Here is an 18118-nt window from a genome sequence, read left to right on the forward strand (position 1 = left end):
CGCGCTTAATATAAGCACACGCAATGGCGGCAATGCACTTTTTTTGACGCGACGTCGCGTCGCTGGCACTAGAAGGCTTTGACCTATAAACTGTCACATTAACTCATTGACTTTGCTGGCCCATCTCACATTTAGGGCCCTGTTTCTCAACCCTCTAGCCAAGACACCCCCCCCAAGCCACGCTGTAGAGATAACCGTACATACATAAGTGCAAAGGTCTGTGCTAGGTAATTCATTGCTTATTTCTACAATGTTGTCTGCCTTGGGTGCACCAAAAAGATATTTGAAAAACACGGATTTAAGGTGGATGAATATAAATAAAATCAGGGATTAGTTTAATCTGCTACGAAGTGACCTCGGGCTATGTTTATTTGTATTTACTTTTCAATGTCTACAGGGAACTTGCTGACCATTTCTCTGTTTATGCAATACATCTGAAAAGGCCACTCCAGCACTGACTATAAACATGGTATATGCCACTCATCTACTATAAATATCCCTTTTATTGTTACACAGATTGATACAACCCACTCGCACAAAACGTGCTCATGCTAGAGGAACAGTGACTGTGGCGTCGTTGACCATTATCGGGCCATTTCTATGCTGGTTGTGAGTGACATCGAGGCGCGGGACACGCCCACTTTGGTATTTCAATCTCTTGGGCGCAGCAGCGTGCGCACATGAAACCGGCGCAGTGCTCAGAGCGCGAGGTGACCTGGGAAAGAGCGCGAACCCGCCTCACTGATAGATAAGAAGGGATAGATGGAGGGGGTGAGGGGAAATGTCCGCCTGCGGGAAGCACGGCGCGCGCACCTTTATTTCACATTAGCACGCTGTGAGATAACATGAACGTGGCGGGTAGGGTATTATAGAGGGAAAGTGCAGGATTAATGCAGGCCGAGTTCATATTAAGCGGGTGTAACATTATTAGAATATAACTTCAACATGTGAACATTTCTGTTTTTATATATTTTTTTAGATGATGCCGCAAAAGGGAAGTGGAAAAATCAAAGGCCGAGGCCCCGCTGCACGCGCCCGCACTGCTTCCCGCGATCTGCAGCTGACTTTTTTCAGCGCGGGGGGCGTGGCCAAGACGGGTCGGGGGGGCGCGGCCATGACAGGGGGTAATGTCCCTCTCCAGGCTGTGCGGTCCCGCGGATGTCACAGCCCCTCCCCCCCTCCGTCTCGGGGACAGACAGTGAGCGGATCTGTGCCCCGTCACCCCCACAGAAAACACGGGGAGAGGGTAGCCGCCACCCTCCCCTCATTGGCTGACTGCCGCACCACGTGACGCGTCAGCGCTACTGATCACCAGAAGCTTGCAGCATCGGCCGGCTGACGCGTCACAGCACGCAGTCAGCCACGTCGGAAGGAGCCAGCGTGAACCTCCAGACTGGAGGAAAGGAGCTGGTGGCCCGCGGCCGCGCGCGCCGCCGACCGCAGCGGGTCCTTAGCCTTAGAGACTCGTTCCGAAGAGAACTAAAAAAAACAAAGCCGCTGTGTTCTGGTGACCCAGGACCAAGTTCACATTTTAATCAATCAGCGTGGCCATTCTATGAAAGCATGCTGTTTTTAAAACAACAAATGATGCCTGCGAAGACGGATTCTAATCTGGACCCTACGCAAAGGACTGATGAATCATCTGCGTCACCATCTGCATCAGCATCATTTTTGTTAGATACACAAGAGGACGAATGTGACACTTCAATATCATCCGAGCCACCGGCGGAAAAAAAAAAGCCCTAGTGAATTCAAAAATAAAATGATTACTTTTGGAGGAAAAAAAGTTGCACTATTGTCTAATGTTTTTCCTATTAAAGCTGATGATGATGACGACGACTTACATTTTAAAATAAACCGTGTTATACAGTCTGCGGATTGGATTCTACAAATCCCGCCACGGGTTGCGGAATCGGCAGAGTATATTGGTATTAATAATAAAAAAAAGCTGTGTGTGCTGTGCACGCGCATAGTAAGTGAAACTTCTTTGACTTTTGTCACAGAAATTGTATTCGTGTTGGTGATGTTTTAATTAAAAATCAAAATACAATCTCAATGACAAAACGCAAATAAATTTGACTTAGAATGCGCGTGCCCGGCACACATCCCCTGTATTAGCTATTTGCACTAAGTGTGAATTCCGCGCGTGACAGAGTGCGCGCGTGACAGAGTGCGTGCGTGACTGAGTGCGAGCGTAACTGAGTTTGCATGTGACTGAGTGTGCGTGTGACTGACTGTGAGTGTGTGTGTGACTGTGACTGAGTGTGCGTGTGAGTGCCTGTGAGTGTGTGTGACTGAGTGTGTGTGTGACTGTGAGTGTGTGTGTGACTGAGTGTTATAACCGGCAGCCTGTCTCCTCTCCTGTGTGTGTCTGGTTACCTCTCTGTGTGAGCCTCAGTCCCTCTCCTGGTTACCTCTCTGTGAGTCACACGGTGACAGCCTCCCCGCTGGCTGTGTGCTCACTAACCTGTTGCTCTCACACTCTTCCTATCGAGGACTCCAGCACATCTAGTCTCCCCTCCTCCTCCTCCTATATTACACTAAGCAGCACCCCTAGTCTGCCCCCTGCCGTCTCTCAGCTCCTTCCCCCCACCTCTCCGTTTCTTCCCCCCACCTTTCCGTTTCTTCCCCCCACCTCTCCGTTTCTTCCCCCCACCTCTCCGTTTCTTCCTCTCTTCAGGGATATCCGGCTTTGTCTGGACTAGGGAGGAGCCGGGGACCGGAGGAGCCAGGGAATGGTGAAGAGGCCGGTACTGAGCCGCCCGAACGTCCTGCTCCTCTCACCAACGGCTCCGCTGCCAGCCGCTTCTGCATATGTGCAGAAGTCCGTAAGCGTCGCCATTAGTAGTGCGCATGCGCGGCATGGCAGCGGACGTGTGGGGAGAATGGCAGCCGTTAGGAGCGGCGGCTCATATGTAATCGCCCGTGTGGGGGGAGCAGCGCCCGTTTGGAGCGGGGGGAGCCGTGACGTCACTTCCGTTTCACATTTCGCCCCCAACTCTCCATTTTACCCCATCAGAATAGGTGCCACTAAAGAAGTTTCACTTCAAAAAGTCAACATCCTTTTTTGAAGTCAATGGATCGTGTAAAAAAAATTGAGGGTACGAGCTCAAATTCATAACTTTGTTTTAATGGCGGTGGAAGATAATTAAATATCTATGAACCATGTTAAAGTCTGTTTCCTTGTTTAAAGTGTTTTAATGTTTTATAAAAATGATATATTTATCAAAGTTGCACATGTTATTTAATGTTAATGTTATTCAATGTTAATAAATTATTTATTCTTAAATGTCTGTTTTTTTAATTTTAAATATTATATAATTCACTTTATCTATAACTATACACGTGTGTACATGTGTGTGTGTATACATATACATACATATTATACTTTACCATCAGCAACGATGATAAATATAAAGACAGTACTCAGCAGTAAGGTCCAAAACAACTGTATTCAGCAGTAAGTCACACAAGTCCAACGTTTCGATCCACACAATGGGATGTTGTTTTGGACCTTACTGCTTAGTGCTGTCTTTATGACATACAGTACATAAAACGTCAAAACCATTGCAAATGAATGTTCGAAATGTTTAGGACAAAATAATAATGAATAATGAAACAAAATCAGATTACATTTTAACAATATTTACATTTTATTTTAACATGGGACATTGCAAATGAAAGGTCAAATGTTTTATGACCAAATAATTTTGTTAATGAAGAACAAGGAAACACAAATATTTTTTGTCAGTATATTAACTTTTATCTAAATACTATTTTGCCATGGAACAGCTCCCTCACCGTTTTAAAAGATTGGCTCGATCAATATATATGTACAGCATCACAAATAAACCCTGCGGCTCGGCAGCAGCGCCAAAATATAATTTTCATAATATTTTCTCCTGTCTGCCGCGCCACCACTCACGGCCGCGCGCGCGTCCCATCTATACAAAAGGATGCCAAACACAGCCAACTATGATTGATGCGCACGGCGGAGGTATCGCGAGCAATATAGAACAACCCTAATAACACACAGATCCCTGTATAAAGAAGGCAATGCCGTGTGTGTGATATATATATAGACACACACACACACACACACACACACAGCAAGGTTTCAACTTAAAAACAGTGCATCTATATCTACATATACACACACATATATATATATATATATATATATATATATACACATATATATACACATACAGCAAAGTTTAAACTTAAAAACAGTGCATCAATATATATATATATATATATATATATATATATATATATATATATATATATATATATATATATATATATATATATATATATATATATATATATATATATATATATATATATATATATATATATATATATATATATATATAAAAGTATACCAGAGTATACTCTGTATACCAGAAAAGTCAGCTGTTTGCATGTATATATTGTCCATGAGAAATAGGAGCATTTCATGAACATCCTCAGCCATTTTGGTTTTGGTAATTCTGGCTGTGTGTATGTGTGAAGCATGGTGTGACGTCATGGCCCCGCCCACCCGTGCGTGTCATAGCCACGCCCATCAGTCGCTCATAGCACAGACCAGTACACACAAAAAGTGTGCTTCTCGTGCACGAGCATTCGCGGCCATGCACTCGCACCAGCTATAAAACAGCCCTGTAACGTACAGCTGCGGGGATAACAGTTTGCAGCCCCCCCGCCCTTGTCAACTGGGTGGTTAATGGGAGGAAGAAGGGGGAGGTAGCCTAGGGGAGAAAAGAATTCTTTTAAATTCAGTGAAGTATAGGAGTTTCACCTTTCAGAGGTTAAACATCTCAAAAGTATATTAATAAGAAGAGATCAATGCATTACACTCCTACAGGAAAGGTTCAGTCCCACTTTGCAACATACATTAGGAAGACAGCAAATAGAATACAATCTTCTCTATAGCTGCTAACTATGATCCTGCAAAGATGAACATTAATTTGAATGGCAATTCTGTGTTCCCATGTAGCACACTAAACTAAAATTATGATTGTGGCTCATACCATGCTCTTTCATTTATTTTTTCTACACAAATCAACAGTTTCAGTACTGAACAGCAAATTCTTTATTTTATGAAAAATGACAGCCCTTTGGCACAAAGTGGGAAAACAAGTAATTAAATAGAAGTACATGCAACAGGTTTCACAGGTGTGGTATCACATAAAAAAAGGTGAGTCTAAGTAAACTGCAAAAAAAGACTTGTGCAAAAAAAGCAATGTCAACAATGTTATGTACTTAAAAATAAAATTGATTATCGCTAGATTCAATTAAAAGTAAATTATATTATCTGTTGCATTTAGTTTGTTAAGGCCACAGCAACTGGGTTAGTTATGAGAACCCAATTTGCATTGTAAATATGTGGTAAGAACACAATCTATGAATTACGGTTTGAAAATCCTGAAAAGGACAGAAATTAGACGCAGCGCGTCCTTGCTTAGAAAAGACTCGCTAGGCTCGTGGAAAAAAATCCAAAACAGGCTTGTTGCATACAAACCCTGAGTGAGACAGAAATACTGCTTTTTCCTGTGACTTTATTTGTCCAAGTTAGGCCTTGTCCAGGGTGGTGCTGAGCGGGCGGGCGCGCTCACGCTGGCCACAATGAAATACATTGTGGCAATGTGTTTGGCCAGCGTGAGCAAGCGCCTGAGCATGCACGGCGCTTAGCTGCTTGCCAAGCAAGCAAATTTGAATCTGCCGCTTGCTTTCGCGTCACGTGAGCAGTTCGCCCAATGAGGGCGAACCAGCTCCGTGACGTCTTGGGCGCGGTCCCAACAAGCCCCCCGCGTACCTAGCCGGCCACAAATCTCCCGGCAGCGCACGAGCACCAGGGCGCCCGCTCCCTGCCTGGCCGCAGCCTAAAGAAAAAAAAATGGATGAAATTAGGTTAAAAATGGAAGAATGATACCTTAAAGGGCAAAGTAATATAAATAGAAGCTTCTGTGGATTGTTGGTCCAATAAACTGGATCATAATTCCATGAATGTTATGCCCAATGACATGTCAACTACAATCATATTCAAAAGAGGGGTTTTCGTGTAACCGAGCACAGAGACGTATTGTGATCACAGAACCAAAACCTGCTGTAATGCAAGGAGGTGGCATGCCACACACTGCCAGATGCCTCTCATTAATTGTGCAGTAAGAAAAGGATTTGAAAAAAGCAAAACAGAATATAGAGTTACAAAACATAACCAAGAAGGTAATTCTGGTTGAATCTGACATTTTCACCAACTTGACCATTTGTTCAGCATAAGTGCAGGTGGCATCATAATAATATGGAATGGAATAACATTAGTCCGTCCTCACTCTCTACAGTACTTTACCTGTAGTATAAGATAAAGGCTGTCAAATAATTATTTAAGGTTACCTTAAAAATGCATGCCGTCCTGCTTGGCAAAAACAGTAGAAAACCACTAATGGGCCAAAGAAGCAGCTCAATCGATCTTGGGATCTAATTTTTGACAGCATTTATTTCTGCACTGACTGCAGCGATTAGGGCAAATTATGTAATGGTTTTCAAGATGGCAAAAGGAAAAAAAAAAAAAAATTTTTTGAAGGGTCATTCCGCAAAGTAAATTTAGAAAACAAAGAAACCACATCTCAATGTTTTGACAATGCATTGCATGAGCAGGAAATAATTATTGACGGTTTTTGTGGTGGTAGAAAGCGAAAGTTGTTGATTTACAAAAACGACAATAAAAGGTGCAGATGTGGAAAAAATATGTTTCCCATGTAGACATGTACGTATTAAAAATAAGCTTGCAAGTATCTCTTAGGCTACTGGATTAGTGAGGGGGTCCTGATACTACAGAGCCTTAGAAATTAGATTGGTCACTGATTAGTTTGGTAACATCATTGGAACACCGACATACCACATTATCCCCAATGATCCTATCGAAAGTCTTCAGCATGCATTGTTCACAAAGACTAGTCACGTGGTGAGCCAGCCACGGCCTAGTGGCTTTTTGTAGCCCATGGGCATTGTTGCAGACACACCACGTCCCACAAATAAAACAGCAAGTAGAGGAATAAAAAAAACAATATTGATGTGGACAAGCAAGCACTACCATAATGCATTTTATGCAAAAAAGATTTTGCACACAATTATTATTTTTTTAAATTGATCTGCTTGCCGCACGGGACAAATCAAATTTAGTCATAGACTTCTTGTACAATAACACAAGTTTTTGTCGGCCCTCACGGGGAAACAAAACATGCAAGCTTCCGCTAACTGTTTCCTCCAGAGAAGCACATTGAATTTTCTCTAGAAACAGAGAGTGGATAAATGAGAATCCCTATAAACATAGTACTTATTATTCTAAAGACAAATTGCAATGGCATCTTGGATTCAAAAGCCTTGAACATGAATTCACCATTGCACAGACACTTCACAAGAAGAAATACAATGCTATGACAGAAAAATCCTTCGTTTAAAACAGGAGAAATAAAAATAGAGGATAGTATAAATGAGGCACAACGTATTTATGCAGTTACAGGTTGATTAGACCATTAGATATGCCGCAATCATTTCTGCATTTTATTTATTTTAATGAAGGTATATTAATATTATGCTCCTGTCATTTCATCCAATTGTGGCATGGATGGGAATTTTGTGCCAAAAAAATGGTGTTATCACATTCACATTGTGACTTTAACCCCCCAAAAAGGCCAAGATCTGGCACATAATTTGTCAGCAGGTAGAAGGATTCATTTTGCATGTACAATAATGAATTACAGGCTCTACCAACTAAAAATAGTTCAAAATCAAGACACAAATCAATTCCATTACAGGCCTCTCCAGCAGTAAAATTACTTGTATGTCTGCTTGCCAAGCTACGCATTTGAGACCTCTCGAGAATAGAAGCAATGCAGTGGAAGCTGTTAGAGTACGGAAGAGGTTAATTATGCCTGTTCAAGGCCCATTCAGTAAGTAATCAGTTAATTGCAAGGATTAAAAAGTTCACTGCAGAGCAGACCCATTCAAGAGTGAAAGAGCTGTACCTCCTTCCTATTGTTTTACTCATATGTACTCTTGTTATACAATGGGATTGTTCTCCCTCCCACATTGTACTGTGCTGCTGAATATTTTGGCATCATACAAATAAAATATAATAATGTAAAACAATGTTGCACAACTAGCACTGCAGGAAAATGGTTCAACACCTTACTGCATGCAATTCCAACAGTTAAGCGCTTGATACAGCAAATGCAAAATTATTTGATAAGAGAAAAGAAGAGGCTAATATCCAAGATACATTGAATGCGAAGCAATGCAGCTCTGACAACTATTGAAGGGGTTAAAGCATTGGATGCATCGCCATGTAGGCCCGTCATGTAATAGGTTCATGTTTAACCCTGTTCTTTTAATGTAACCATGTATTTTTATAACTCTATGCCCAGGACATACTTGAAAACGAGAGGTATTACTTCCTGGGAAAACATTTTTAGAAATAAACACAAATTGTAAAGACATGCATAGCCCTCAATTAGTGAAAGGGTTAATACACTGGATGCAAAACACTACTGAGCCCTCAAATGTGAAGGGGTTAATGTAATGGATGCAACGTAGCCAAGGCCTGTCAGACCGTGAGAATGCAGCACAGTGTATACCCCCAATGCAGTGGATTCAATGTAATGCACTTAGCTGATCTGCAGTAGGCAAAGTGTTAATGCACTGTCTGCATGATCTCTTTGTTGATGATTTTGATGAGCACACGCTGGTCGCTGCAGGTTACCTGCTTGCCCCGGTAGAAAAGCCGCTGTCTGTCCGGGGTCACGTTGAAGCTCTCCTCAATTTTCACCCTCAGACCCTCTATCTTGGTAAGCCGGGACAGGTCATCTATTGTGCGGGTCTCCGTACCATCTATAGTTCGAACCTGGATCCACATCCTGTTACGGCAGTTTATTCACAAAGCTGTTGGATTAAAATATTTCCTATTTTATCTTCGTAGTCTTTTTCTTCAAATTATTTTTTTTGCATTTAACAATGCGAAAAACGAAAACAATGACATTAGCACATAAAGGAAAAAAGGAATTAAAAAAAAAAATACACAAAAAGGCAGGCAAGTCTTCTCGTGGAGATGTAGATGAGCAGGCAATGTTGCAAAATGAAAAACAAAGCGACAATAATAATGTCTTGTTCTCGTCTTGCCTTGTTATTATCTTATTTTGTTTTTTTTTATAAAAAAAAAAAATAGGAAGCCATGTCTGAGCTGCAGGGAGTGTTTACTAGGAACTGCTCTCACATGGGGGTCACGGCGCCAAGCTAAAATCTCGCGAAATGAAAAGTCAGAGTCTGGGGCTGGCTCTTGTTATGATTAAAGAGACAGAGGACAGGCTTGCATTTCTGTTTTTATCCGCCCCTGTTGGAGAGCCATGCAGCTCTCCGTCTCAGTGCTGGGAATGTTCTCTGCCTGAGTACATATGCTGTATTTTCCTAATCATTTCAAAGCAACCTTCTTAGCTATGCATATAACGGGCACACCCTCTCGGGACACATACCTCTATCCTGGTTCAAACACAGCAGAGAAAATATGATCATCCAAAGGGACAGCGGGGACGTTTAGTATACATTACTCACTCCAACAACACTCTCACCACTGAGCCACAAGAGGAAGAAAGAAGCAATGAAAGAGGCCTCACAGGCAGTGACTGCCTTTAAGGCAGATAAGGTTAACTGCAGCAGCCAGCCCCACCTCCACAATCTGACTGGTTTACTTTGAGCTGTGCAACAGAAACTAAAGCCTTCTTAGCCACACTCCCTCATGCCACTAACCCGACCCCTTTTTGCAAAAGGGCGCGATTTTGTTGCATTTGTGGAGAAGCAGTTCTGGAGAGGCTAAGAGAAAGTGAGCAATTGTCATTCTTTATTAAAATGTAAACTGCATCCTAAAATCTTCTGGTAATCTCACTGCGTCATATTCTAAAGCCCCTGTTTACGTCTTTTCTGCAAAGTTATGTATGTTAGGTCCATCACAAGCTGCAAAGCTTGTTTTATTCAGCTATGTGCACTTCGTAAACCTCTTCGACAGCAGATATTTTTTTACAGAAGGTTCACATGATTAAGTAAAAAAGTAGGATTTTAATATTAAACATAAAATGAACGTGTAACTTTATGCGTTTACAACTACTGTATCTTATTTACATGCTTACTTGAATATTTTATTTAAGAAGTGTAGGGTTTGCAAAGTTAAAAAAAAACAGGCTTTGTAATCGTTAATTCTTTTTTCCTGGGGTAGTAACTGTCAGAGCTCCAGCCTTAGGGCTGTAATATACAACGTGCGGCCGCGCGTTCGCATAGGAACGTGCCGCATGCTTTCGTGTATATAGTGCCGGGAGCTGCAGGTAAGGAATATGTGTGTGTATGTATGTGTGTGCATGGGTTGTGTGAATGAAAGTAAGTCCTAGATAAGATTTTTTTAAAGGAAAAAAAACTTTAATAAATATTTTTTTTTTAACTTCTGCAGTTAATTACGCACGCACGCACACACACACACACACACACACACACACACACACACACACACACACACACACACACACACACACACACACACACACACACACACACCCCCCCCCCCCATACAAACACGCATACATGCATACATACATACACATACACACACATACATACATTTGAGCGCAGGCAGCGGCGCGATAAGATGAATTTCCTCATCTTCGCCGCTGTCTGTCGGCTCCCCTCTCCCTGCCGTGCGTGCGCGCGGCCCTTCTATAGAAAGGCTGACTAACGTCGGCCAACTAAAAATCAGCGCACCCAGCACTATAGAACGTGCCTAACATGAAAGTTCCTTGGGCATTCAAAATCCTGACAGGCACCCTCCTGCAAAGCAAAACACTAGCATGACAGGTAAGAGCCCATAGCATGGCATTAGCCCAATAGGCAAGAACCCAAGTCGTGGTACAAGCCTGACAGGCAGCCCCCAAAATATGACACCAGTTTGATAGGAAATCCCCCGTCGTTCTCCCCCTCCCCTAAATTATGGAACCTCCCATGTCATGGCACTTGCTTGAAATATTGTAGTTCCCTAGAAAATGGCATCAGTTTGACACGAGTAACAGGCAGTATCTCGGGGCAATGCAGCGGTAAATCTCTAGCAAAAGAAGACTGCACAAGCTCTAATTTTTCATGCAAGTTCAGATAAGCATACAAACGAAGAGTGTTCTAAACATCTACTGTATAATTAAAAATCTTGATCTGTCATTAATGTGAATTAACCCTAATGTTTTCCTATATTATTTAAAACTAAACATTTGCTGTAGGATAATAATAATTAGGAAATACATCTATCTGTAACTGAATAAAATAATATTTGCAAGCTGTGATGAACCCAGTCTATAGGCTGTGTTCAATACTAATCTCTTAATTATGTGCACTAAAATGTACATCCTATTTGAGCAATCCAAACAATAGCGTATCCTACATGTTTTATAAATAAATAAATACATTCTGTAGTATTAGAATGAGATAATACTATAAAAAAAAATGTAACCCTTAATACCAGTTTTTAGCCCATCTCCCCAACAGGGCAAGATCTTTGTAACATTTTCCTGTTTGTGATAAGTTGTTGCCAATGCTCCCAGCAGTTTGAGCTGCAAAATAACAATTTGTATTTATTTTATATTTGTAAAAATGTTTTACCAGGGAGCACACGCTGCAGAATCACCCAGGATCCCAAGATGGCGGCAGCACTAGACTCCCTTCAGAGTCAGAGGGAGAGGCAGACGCTAAAGCGTATGCTGGAGCAGAAGCAGCAGGAGGTATGGATGACAGTGCCTGACCCAATACAAAAGGGGATCTTGACAATTTATTGAAAAGTATGGTACAAAAGATGCAAATAGAAATGACCAAAGTAGTGTCTGAATTAAGAAGAGATTTGCACAGACTGGGAGACAGAACTGACTGTCTAGAAGGAGTAGCAGATGAGCCGATATCAGACAGATATCTGTCACAGAACATGAGCCTTAAAACACGTAACAAGTAAACACCTTGACGGAAGCCCTGGAAGACACCGAGAACCGCGCCAGACAAAATAATCTGAGACTACGGAATATCCCGGAGATTGTACTGCCAGAGGCACTAGCTGACTTTGTCACAAGACTGTTCCAGAGCATGCTCCCTGAAGTGACGGAAGAGAGACTGTTATTAGGGTACATAGGGCTTTAGGTCCTAAACAATCCGACCCCAGCAAGATGAGAGATGTTATATTGCGGGCTCACTACAATTCGGTGAAAGAAGCCATTATGCAAGTTACCAGAACGCCACAGTGGATACGATTCCAAGGACACCAGATTAAAATATTCAGTGATCTGCCTCCCTCCTCTCTGCTAAAAAGAAAGGAATTTGGATAAAAATAGCGAGCTCTTATAGCTCGCTATATCAAGCCAACTACCCCCCTCTCTTCCGCCAAATCAAGAGAGACCTGGAGGCCTGGCACGCCCATCAGATCTCTTGGTTTGGAAGAATTGTGTCCGCCAAAATGAATGTCCTACCCCGGTTACTCTACTACATTCAAACCCTCCCAGTCCCCGTCCCGCTAGCAGAACTGCGAAACATGCAGGCCCATATCCTCCGCTTTATATGGCGGCAACGCAGACCAAGAATCCCAAGATCGGTGCTCTTGGCGTCAAAGCCGAGGGGGGGCCTGGGGGCCCCGGATGTAGTCAGATACTACCAAGCCGCCCAGTTGAAGCAGGCGGTGGTATGGAATAACCCCCCGTCCTCCAATTGTTGGTTGGAGATAGAGACGCACCACGCGGCCCCCGCCCCCCTCTCGGTCCTATTATGGTCTCAGACCCACAAGGGTCGGAGGCCCCTGAGGTTCGACCTTGGAGCAATGAGGTGCACGTGGTCTACATGGATTAAAACCAAAGGGAAACATGGCCTAGCTTCATCCCCCTCGCAACTCACCCCCATATTCGGGAACCCGGACTTCCCACCCGGATGTTCCTGTACCCAATTTGGCCAATTTCAGCGCCTAAATATCAGTGATTGTGGATCTGCTGGAAAGCGATGAGGTCCTACCCCTACAGGAACTGAAGGATAAATTCTCCTCCATAGACCTCTCCACCTTTAAGTACCTGCAGATTAGGCACTTTCTGAGAGCCCAATCCCCGAGTTTAAAATTCCCAGCGTGCACAAGATTCGAGACCCTCTGTCTAAGGGGAGAATATCAGAGAGGCCTAATCTCCAAAATATACAGAACACTAGAGGCATCTCAATCCCCCCCCCCACGCACTCCTATATGCAGAAATGGAGCGCTGATTTAAATACTCCTATCGACCAAGAAGATTGGGAGGATACCTGGGAAGCTGCCACCAAAACATCAATTTGCTCAGTTACAAAGGAAAATATCTATAAAATTTTGTTCAACTGGTACCTGACCCCGAGTAGACTGAGCCAGATCTACCCAGGCACGTCGGACGTGTGCTGGAGAGGATGTGGTCAAAGGGGAGACATGCCCCACATTTGGTGGACATGCCCTGAGATCCAGAGGTTCTGGACCAGGATCCAGAGCCTCCTGGTAGAAACTTTGGATCTAGAGGTCCCCCTGGACCCCCTGACATACGTGCTGGGAAAACCAATTGAAGACCTCCCCGCCCATATAGCCAGACTCTCCTCGGCGATCTTGACGGCCGCCTGATGCTGCATCGCGGCGGCCTGGAAACAGGTTAAGGCCCCTTCCAGGAGAACAGTAATCAAAAGGATAGACGGGGTCATGCATATGGAGAAACTGACGGCCATGTTGAAGCAAAGAATGCCTCAATTTTATAGAACCTGGGAGCCTTGGCCGGGGTCGGGGGCTCCGACACTGATGCAAGCCCTGCCCCAACACTAATACCCCTGCGTGCGAGGGCTGACACGCCCCTCCCCACCACAACCTCCTCCCCCCCTCCCTTCACCCCTCCCTCCCCCCCTTCTTCCCCATGTCGTTCCCAACTATCTACCTGCCCCTCGTCATCCCCTCTCTTTTTCATCACTGAAACTGGAAAACACGTTTATTGTGTGTCTTAGAATATTCCGCTGCCATGTGCTCGTACATTTTAACTAATTACCACGCTACGCTATGAATGTATTGTCAAGATCTAAAATGTTACTGCATTGTAAGACACCAATAAAGGAAAAATATTTAAAAAAAAAAAGAAGGAATTTCAGCCAGTCACAAAGACTCTGAGACAATCAAATCAAAGTGGGGCTTCCCATTTAAGATAGTGATTTGGCACAATAGATCATTAATAGTGGGGAAGAGTTTGGAGGAAGGAGAAAAAGCACTAATCAAATTGGTGTCAGGAATCGGCGTTCTCCACGCTCCTCACACAGAGCACTCCCTCCACGCAGGGAGCCCTTGGACACACAAAACAATCCTGCCTTACCGGCCTCCACGGCTCCCCGCCCCTGCCGCCGTCGCGGGATCACTCCCCTCGGTGATTCCTCTGTACAGCGCCGCGCGCGCCCACGCCCTCCTGCACGCACACCTGCACCATCCACTGGCTCGGTGCACGCGCGTACACGAGTTACGGAGCACGCTCAGTCTGCACACTCTTCTTCCCGGACCTCAGGCTCCGCCCCCGTACACTGCACGAGCATACTCAGGTTACCAACAAGACTCACCTGGCCTGTTATGCCTGCACCAATCTGCAGTGTCTCCCTGTTGCTCTTCCTGTCCCGCCTCCGTTCCTAATTGGACCTTCCTGCTTTATCTAGCTCCTCTGTGCTCTCAGTCTTTGCTCGACATAGTCTCTGTATGGAAGTACTTCTGGATTCTCTCTGTGTTTTCACAGGTTCTGACGCGGCTTGTACGACTACCCCCTCTGGCTCGGCACTCCTTGGACAACGCTCACTCTGGTAACCCCTTGAACACGGCTTGGACTACGACCTATCTCCACTCTCCACTCCCTGACCTCGGCAAGGCATTCATCACTCTATCTCTACAACCGGTACCGGCAAGTATTGTCTACCTTACTACACCTGGCCTGGCAACGCTTCATACCACACTCCGGACACGCTCCCTTTGCTGCGGGTGCGTGTATTACCACTTCCCCCTTCAGCTCAGGGGACGGGTCTGCTCTGCGGGCAGCACCGCCGTAACATTATGTCGAGCCCACAAGACGCAGACCAGACCGAACTACAGCAGTTTCTCTCTAATCTGCTTCAGCAAAACCAGGCCATGGCGGATCAAATTGTGGCACTTACACGCCAGGTCGCAGTACTCTCAGACAGGGTACCGACCGCGACCCCGCCAGATGTAAGCCCCCACTCCGCAAGCGCAGTTAGCAGCTCAGATGTAAGGATTCCTCCCCCCAAGCCTTATGCAGGTGAACCGCAAGATTGTAGGGGTTTCCTAAACCAGTGTGAGGTGCAGTTTGAAATGGCCCCCCATCTCTACAATACTGATCGCAAGAAGGTAGCCTACATTTATAACCTCCTCACTGGCAGCGCCCTGGCTTGGGCTTCCCCGGTTTGGGAGCGACGTTCTGACCTTACCCAAGATTATCCGGCATTTAAAGCCGAGTTTCAACGGGTATTCGATTCCCCCGCTCGTCGGGAGATGGCATCTGTTTCTCTCCTCCAGATCACTCAGGGACGGCGGATGGTGACACAGTATGCTGTGGAATTCCGGAATCTAGCAGCCGAGACTAACTGGGGACAAGAGGCTCTCGTCTCCGTATTCTGACAAGGCCTGGCAGATCCCATCAAGGACGAACTCTCTCGCCAATCCAGGCCGGATCAACTGGAGGTCCTGATTGATTTGGCCGTCCGAGTGGATCAACGCATCCAGGTACGCCGCTCAGAGCGTCAGCGCACTCGCTTCTATAACTTTCAAGTTCCGTTCTCCAGTACTCTCAGCAGCACTCCTGCTCCCCCAAGTGCTACCACACCTCTTCGTCCTGCACTGGAGTTGCCAGAGCCAATGCAATTGGGGGTACAACGCATCCGCACACCGATACGGCAGTTCCGCCACGCCGGGGGATTGTGTTTCTACTGCGGATCCATGGAACATCTGGTTCGGGAGAATCCACTGTGTCCGGTAAACGGGAACACCCAGTGAGTACAGAGGGGCTCTCTCTGGGTGTAATGTCTCCACGTCCCCTTCATAAAGATGAACTCCCTAAGAAACTTACATTTCCAGTCTTCCTTTCAGGCGATAAGTTCAAGACTTCTACCGCCGCTTTCATTGACTCAGGAGCTGGAGGAAACTTCGTGGATCTTGAATTCGCCAGGTTAAACCGCATACCACTAGTGAGAAAGAAGGTTCCCATCGCACTCGTCGGTATCTATGGACGTCCTCTTACCCCGGCCCACATCTCCTTAGAGACGGCTCCCTTGCTTCTGTCTTCACATCTGCACAAGGAGACCTTAGTTCTCGATGCCATTCACGCTCCTGGGATACCCATCACCCTTGGTCTTCCTTGGCTACAGCTTAACAATCCTCTCATTGACTGGACTTCCTCCGCTCCCATTTCCTGGAGGCCGAGGTCAGGCGAGACTCATCAACTGCTGGCCAATACCTCTGTTCCCGAAGTTATTCTACCTTCCATTTACCATCAATTCCGGGACGTTTTCAATAAGGTACAGTCAGACCTCTTGCCGCCACACAGGACTTACGATTGTCCAATCGATCTAGTTCCTGGTTACTCCCTACCCAAGTCCAAGACCTACCCCTTGTCGTTACCAGAATCTCACGCTATGGATGAATATATCCAGGAGAATCTCAAGAAAGTCTTTATTCGTCACTCCAATTCCCCAGCAGGGGCTGGGTTTTTCTTCGTCAAGAAAAAGGATGGGTCGTTGAGGCCTTGCATCGACTACAGGGGTTTAAACCAGATAACTATTAAAAATCGTTACTCCCTTCCCCTTATTACCGAACTGTTCGATAAATTACAGGGGGCCAAGATTTTTTCCAAGTTGGATCTGCGTGGTGCCTATAACCTGGTGCGCATCAGGAAAGGGGGTGAATGGAAGACGGCCTTCAACACGCGTAGTGGACACTACGTATATCTGGTAATGCCTTTCGGCTTATGTAATACTCCCGCTGTCTTCCAGGATTTCATCAACGACGTCTTTCGTAAGGTACTCAATATTTTTGTTTTTGTATACTTGGATGATATCCTGATTTTTTCCAAAGATCTCCAGGACCACATACGCCACACCTCCTACGTCCTTTCCCGTCTCCGGGAACACCATTTGTACGCCAAACTGGAGAAGTGCACCTTTCATCAGACCTCTACTCCGTTCCTGGGGTACATCATTTCCGATGAGGGGTTTATGATGGACTCCGGTAAACTTCAAGCAGTCACTGAATGGCCAAGACCCAACTCTCTCAAGGCCATACAACGTTTTTTAGGGTTCGCTAATTATTATCTGAGTTTTTCCACCATTGTGGCACCCCTTACTGCGCTTACCAGAAAAGGAGCTGATCCTTCTGCTTGGTCATCCGAGGCCATCTCCGCCTTCGAGACACTCAAGGAAGCCTTTATATCCGCACCTATTCTCCGTCATCCCGACATTGAACTTCCCTTCGTCCTGGAGGTCGACGCTTCTGATTGCGGCGCTGGTGCCGTTCTTTCTCAGAGACCCACGCCCCAAGATAAGTTACATCCCTGCGCATATTTTTCCAAGAAATTCTCGTCTGCCGAGAGGAACTATGACGTGGGTAACAGGGAACTTCTGGCCGTGAAGATGGCTCTTCAAGAGTGGAGACACCTGCTGGAGGGGTCGAAAGAGCCGTTTACTATCCTCACGGACCACAAGAACCTTCTTTACATAGAGAACGCTCTACGCCTTGGTCCACGACAGGCTCGTTGGGCCCTTTTTTTTCCCCGATTCGATTTTCACCTTTCCTATATCCCCGGGACCAAGAACGTTAAGGCAGACGCACTCTCCCGAATACATTCTTCTGAAGAGAGGCCAGAGGAATCTTTGGAGACTATCCTTCCGCATGAGAGGATTCTCGCCACGTCTTCTTTTAAGAATCTTGACAAGATTTTGCACTCCCAGAGACGCATTCCCAAGGACTTGGTCGTTCCCGACAACAAACTCTTTGTACCTTCCAAATTTGTTCCAGAGG

The 18118-nt window shown here is 45.1% G+C and overlaps 1 protein-coding gene across 3 annotated transcripts in view; it reads right to left on the reverse strand.

Moving 5' to 3' along the window:
* UHRF2 (ubiquitin like with PHD and ring finger domains 2) overlaps window positions 1-9748 on the reverse strand; it is a 123302-nt gene extending 113554 nt beyond the window's left edge. The window contains exons 1-2 of one of the 3 annotated variants that reach the window (XM_075596543.1): window positions 9534-9748; window positions 8768-8946 (exon numbers count right to left, since the gene is read on the reverse strand). In XM_075596543.1, the coding sequence (XP_075452658.1) occupies window positions 8768-8920 (153 nt within the window). In that variant the 5' untranslated portion in view covers window positions 8921-8946; window positions 9534-9748. The remainder of the gene's footprint in view (window positions 1-8767; window positions 8947-9533) is intronic. The other 2 variants (XM_075596526.1, XM_075596535.1) reach the window with 2 other exon arrangements.
* Window positions 9749-18118: the final 8370 nt, after the last annotated feature.

This window comes from Ascaphus truei, chromosome 1 (genome assembly GCF_040206685.1).
Source record: "Ascaphus truei isolate aAscTru1 chromosome 1, aAscTru1.hap1, whole genome shotgun sequence".
NCBI classification, from domain to species: Eukaryota; Metazoa; Chordata; class Amphibia; order Anura; family Ascaphidae; genus Ascaphus; species Ascaphus truei.